The 5860-nt window shown below is 36.6% G+C and overlaps 1 protein-coding gene across 1 annotated transcript; it reads right to left on the reverse strand.

Annotated features, from left to right (window-relative positions):
* Nucleotides 1-4468: 4468 nt before the first annotated feature.
* On the reverse strand, nt 4469-5434 carry LOC102272838 (olfactory receptor 2D3). Its single transcript, XM_005911427.3, has one exon. It carries the CDS (start codon nt 5390-5392, stop codon nt 4469-4471), a length of 924 nt encoding a protein of 307 aa, XP_005911489.1. The 5' UTR covers nt 5393-5434.
* Between the last annotated feature and the right edge of the window lie 426 nt (nt 5435-5860).

Below are 5860 nucleotides of genomic sequence, written 5' to 3' on the forward strand. Positions count from 1 at the left end.
GCTAGTTTTCCATTATCTCAAGGCTATATTGAGATATCCTTACACTTGCAAAAGGTATGTTTGACATGTGTAGATGTGTGAGTCTACAGATATGTATTTATGCTGAAAAGGAGGACTCACATGCACATACAAACACATGCTTATTCTCTAGTAGCTTAAATATGTTGTGCTGCTACCATTTATAGTACAACAAATGATAGACATTGTTTTTCTTTTTGCTTATTGACTCCAGTAAATCCTGTTGGTTTCATCCATGCAATACATTCCAAATGAGGGCACTTGTTGCAGTCTCTCCCCAAAGCATCTTAGTCCAGTCACCATAATCTGGTGCCTATTGTTCCATAGTAGCTATTTCTTATTTCCATTGTTTTCCCTCTATAATCTGCTTTCTCCCTTTCTCCCTCCTTAAACTATTCATGATGGTTTAAGATTGACCATCATAAACATGTCAGAGCATTTCACTTTTCAAGAAGGATACACATGATCTCACTGTGTCTACCAGTCAGTCCATATTTGAAACCATGCTCTCTTACATTCACTCTAACTCCTTTGACCTCCCTATTGTCCATTACATGGTTCAAAATTATTTCTGCTTTAGAGCCAGTTTGTAGCTGTTGTCCTAGCCTGTGATGTTTTTCTGTCAGATCTGCTTGTCTTACTACTTCTTGTCATTCACATCTCATCTTAAAAATCTTAACTTTTCAAAAAGGTTACTGATTGAAGTGGCATGCACCCAAACCAAAAGGCATTATCACACTCTGTGTTTTAATTTTTTTCATTGTATTTATCATGCAAAACTTTCTTACACCTTGGTTTACCTGCTCACTCTCTGTTTCCACTTTCCAAAATGAAAATTCCGTGAGAGCATGGACTCTGCTATGTGTGTCATAGCTTCTTCTCCATAAAAATTGAGGTATGGATGTAGAATAGTCTCTACAATAGCAATGTATATGCATGTAAGTGCATGTATATATCTTCACTGATGAAATAAAGGAATATGCTATGTTCGTACATACAAAGATTACTATTTTATTTAAATACAATATATTAGTTTTTTGCTAAATAACCTATAAATTCAAATTTATAACTATCAAAACTTTAATGGCATTTTAAAAAGTGAATTTGGACAAGCTAAGAAGTAGAAAATTGTAGAATAGATGATATATAAGAGATATGTCCTACCAACTAAAACTACAGTAATTGAAATATAATAAAGTGTAGTAGTTGATAAATAGGTAATATTCATATTGAAATTTAGTGTATTTTATGGTGTATTTGATATTAATGGGAAAAGATGAGTAACCATGATACTAGAAAAACTGGCTAAATATTTAAGAAAATAGTACCATATTAATTCACAATACATGAACATATATATATATATATATATATATATATATATTCTTCTAAAATAAATTCCAGATTTTTTTAAGATCTAATGGTTAAAACAGTCTAATGTCAGGCTGCCCACCCCAGATTCATGTCCCTCTTGTTTCTGTGCATATGTGGGACCATGTGATTGAACTTCAACCAGTGGAATATGATGTGTGCTCCTCCTAAGGCACAAAGCCTACCAATGAAAAACCTTTTAATCTTCATTTTTCTGGATATTGACATGCAAGATAACCATGAAACCTGCAAACAGCAGAACTTCTGTCAACCTAGGTCTACACATCTTCCACTCCATCCCTCAACTAGAATTTGTGTAAGTGAAAAATAAGCTTCTGCTTGTTAAACCACTGAGATCTGAGATTTATGTGTTAGAACAGGGACTGGTAAACACACCAGGGAAGTTGTGTGGGAACACATTCATTTTTGTATTGTCCATGACTTGCTGTCCCACTGCAATAGTAGCTGTGATGGGACAGTATGGCCTGCAAAGCCTGAATGTATTTAGTTTTTACCCCTTTGCAGAAAAAGTGTGCTGACTACTATGCTAAAGCAAATAGTATTATTTTACATAAAGGAAAACTGTGAGCAGTTAAGGTAGGGGATCACTGTATAAAGAGAACCAGGCATGGCTTTCTTGACATAGGAAGAAGCCATTTTTCACCTAAACCATTTTGTGCTCTAAGTTTGGCCATACTGCTAGCCCTTGAGCAGGTCTCAGCAATTAATGATCTTAAGGGAGCAAAAGAATACAGAAAAGTCAAGAAAAACAAGAAATCCTTCCTTCTCTTGACTTTGCCTTAGCTGTGTCTTTTGACTTGATACCCACCAAAAGGTGAATCCAGATTTGGGGTATCAAAACTAGAACTAGAACTGGAAGATGACATATAATATTTTTGTTATATTAGGGTGAGAAAAGCCTCTCTTAGTAAAAAGAAAAGGATTCTAGCCTTTTACCACCACCACCCCATCCCCATCACACGTTTATCTGGTTGACTCCTTCATCCTTCAGTTTTCAACTTAAAAGTTGCCTCCTCACAAATTGATTCTGTATGATTTCCAAAAGTCTATAATTATGCCATTCAATTATTCTGCTGTAATAATCTTTGCCAAGGTCAATAATGACAAAATTGATGAATTCAACAGGCTTTTATCAATAATACATAAAACTCTGAGTCATTTGAGAAATCTTTCCTGGACAGTCACTCCTCTCACCACATCTGACACTCCATCTGTTTCTCTGATTCTTGCTGCCTCAGACTTGATTGGCTATATTTCCACCTTGAAATGTTGGTAACTGCAAGGTTCTGTCTTGGATTCTTTCCCACTATCTTTCTTGAACATCACATCTCATCCACGATTGCACTTCAGAATTACCTTGGGATATTGTTACAAAACATCTGTATTGCCTCCATCTTTGCCACCCCTGTGGTCTATAATAGGACCAAGAATTTGCATTTTAATATAACTCCTTCAAGATTGCAATGCATAAGCTTGGTTTTCTGATTAAAACTTTTGGCATATATCCTGAGATATGTCAAATTTCACTTGCAATTATTTACAGTAAACTTGAAGATCTATTTCTCCAGCCCATATCTCTCTTTTAAACTCTAGCTTTATCCATTCATTTGAAAATGGTATTTCTTGAACAATAACAATGGCTGGATAGTTTACTATAAATGATAATATAGAGATCAACAAAGCAGTCACAGTTTTTACTGCCATGGAATTTGCAGCCTAATGGATGAATCAGATATTAAGCAAAAAATGATACAATTTGCTTCTACAAAAGCCATTCCATTACCTAAAATGCAGTGTACAATTTTTAGTGTGCTTAAGAATCATTTGGGACTCATTACAAAAGGAGATTCCTAAGATCTACTTCCCTACCCCACTGTGTATTGAACAATATTTTCAAAAAAACGACCTAGGAATCATTTTGTCATAATATGTAAAACTATGGTTTACATTATAAATGCCTTACCAAGGCATAAAGTAGGGCCACAGTTCTCATTTTCTTAACTTCATCCTCACTATCTATTACTGTCTTATAAATTACCCATATTCAGCATTTTCAGAATTACGTGCTAGGCAAATTCTTCAGTACAAAAAAAGAGTATTTCTCAATCTAGACTCTGTCTTACTTTCGTCTTTATAGCTCATTATTTTCTTTCTTTTTTTTAAATTTTTATTTAATTTTTAAACTTTACATAATTGGATTAGTTTTGCCAAATATCAAAATGAACCCACCACAGGTATACATGTGATCCCCATCCTGAACCCTCCTCCCTCCTCCCTCCCCATACCATCCCTCTGGGTCGTCCCAGTGCACTGGCCCCAAGCATCCAGGGCAAATCGAACCTGGACTGGCATCTCGTTTCATACATGATATTTTACATGTTTCAATGCCATTCTCCCAAATCTTCCCACCCTCTCCCTCAACATATACATACTCTTAGAAAAATTCTGCCATTTGCTGTTCCTTAAATATTCTCTCTTTAAAATTTCAGATATTGTTAAAATGAGAATTTTAAGCTATGCTAGAAATATAACACCATCAAGACTTTATTTTTTTTACATCTATAGCCTGATCTTCCAGAAATATACCTGAAATATATGATTTACTCAAAATATATTTGATGAATGCATGCAAGTATGAAAAAATGAATCCATTTGCCAGAAATACAATCTTGTATTTGTGATAGTTTTGTTTGCGTCTTTGTTTTTTTGATGTATAGTTGTCTACTTGTTTTGATTTCCTTATTAGCTTGTATGGGCTTGAAGAGTAGTGACTGTTTATTCATCAACCTTTCATTTCCTTCCTTCCTTTCTTTTCTCTTTCCCTTTCTTCCTATATTTTTCTCCCTTCTTTTCCTTTCTATATTACTCTCCTGTGTCTATCAAGGTCCCTTGCCTTGATTAGGCAATATGCTGAACTTATTTGAGAAGACGTGGGAAAATAGGAGAAGAAAACAGAAGTGTAGGAATGGAATGAAAATGGGAAAATTTTATAAAAAGTCACTTCTCTCCACATCCCTAAAATTGTCATCAAAATCAGAGATTCCCACTTTCAAAAACACTATTTTGCAGTCACCCTCCTGAGAGCCCCTTTGACATCCTTGTTCCTCAGACTATAAATGATGGGGTTCAGCATGGGTGTCACTGCTGAATAGAAAACAGAGATCACTTTATCTCTTTCATTCATTATCTTGGAGTTCGGTCTCATGTAGGCAAATATTGCTGAGCCATAGAAGAGGACAACCACAGTGAGATGGGAGCCACAGGTAGAGAAAGCCTTGAGCCGTCCCTCCCCAGATTGCATCTGGATCACAGTGGAGATGATATTCCAGTAGGAGACCAGGATCAGGGAGACAGGAGCTAGGAGGATGGCCACACCCATTGCAAAGATGGCCATTTCTGTCCTGTAGGTGTCTGCAGAAGCCAGCTTCAGGAGGGCAGGAGGTTCACAAAAAAAATGGTTAATGATATTGTTCTCTCGGTAGGGCAGACACAACGTGAATGTGGTGTCCACCAGAGACACAAATGCTCCACTGGCCCAGGACCCTGTGGCCAGCTGGGCACATACCCGATGTGTCATGATGGTGGTATAGTGCAGGGGCTTGCAGACAGCTACATACCGGTCATAGGACATCACCGCCAGCAGTGCACACTCAGTACACCCAACCAGAAGTAAAACAACTATCTGTGTTGAGCATCCAGCAAAGGAAATGGTTTTCCTTTTTACTAGGAAGTGAACTAGCACCTGGGGAACTGTAGTAGTAGAAAAACAGAGATCAGCAAAGGACAAGTTTCTAAGGAAAAAGTACATGGGTGTATGGAGCCTGGAATCTATGTGAATGAGCACAACAATAAGCAGATTTCCCAGCACAGTCAGCAGGTAGATGATCAGAAAAAGGAAGAAGAGCAGGACTTGTGTGTGTGGATCCTGTGAAAGGCCCAGGAAGACAAATTCAGTCACATATGTTTGGTTTCCTTCTTCCATGAATATTTAATATTCTTTATAGGTCAACACCAAGAAAAAAAAGCACACACATATTGATCAGTTAAAAACTATTTGAGTAACAAGTATTTTATCAATCAATAAACAAAACTGGGCCATTGACTTCCAACTTTTATTTGCTTCCATATGTTAGAAGAAAGAGTTTTCTTTTTGCTTGGTAGTTCTGACAGTTGAAATCCATTTCTGATTTTCTCTGCCCTTGAATCTTTCAGTAGAACCAGAGAGCCAGCAATCATCTTGAATATACTATGTGACCGAGCCTTGGCTGGACTACACATAGTTCTGAGAAGATTTTAAGAGCTGCACACAGTGCATCCTTTCTTTTACATAAATTTGGGAAACAAACATACTGCAGTTGCTTTAAACCAGTTAGATTTTTATGCTGCAAACTGACAACATTTTTGTCAAGGCAGATTTTTGTCTTTATATTTACAAAGTAATCCTAAACAA

This window comes from Bos mutus, chromosome 15, assembly GCF_027580195.1.
Source record: "Bos mutus isolate GX-2022 chromosome 15, NWIPB_WYAK_1.1, whole genome shotgun sequence".
In the NCBI taxonomy this organism is placed as follows: Eukaryota; Metazoa; Chordata; class Mammalia; order Artiodactyla; family Bovidae; genus Bos; species Bos mutus.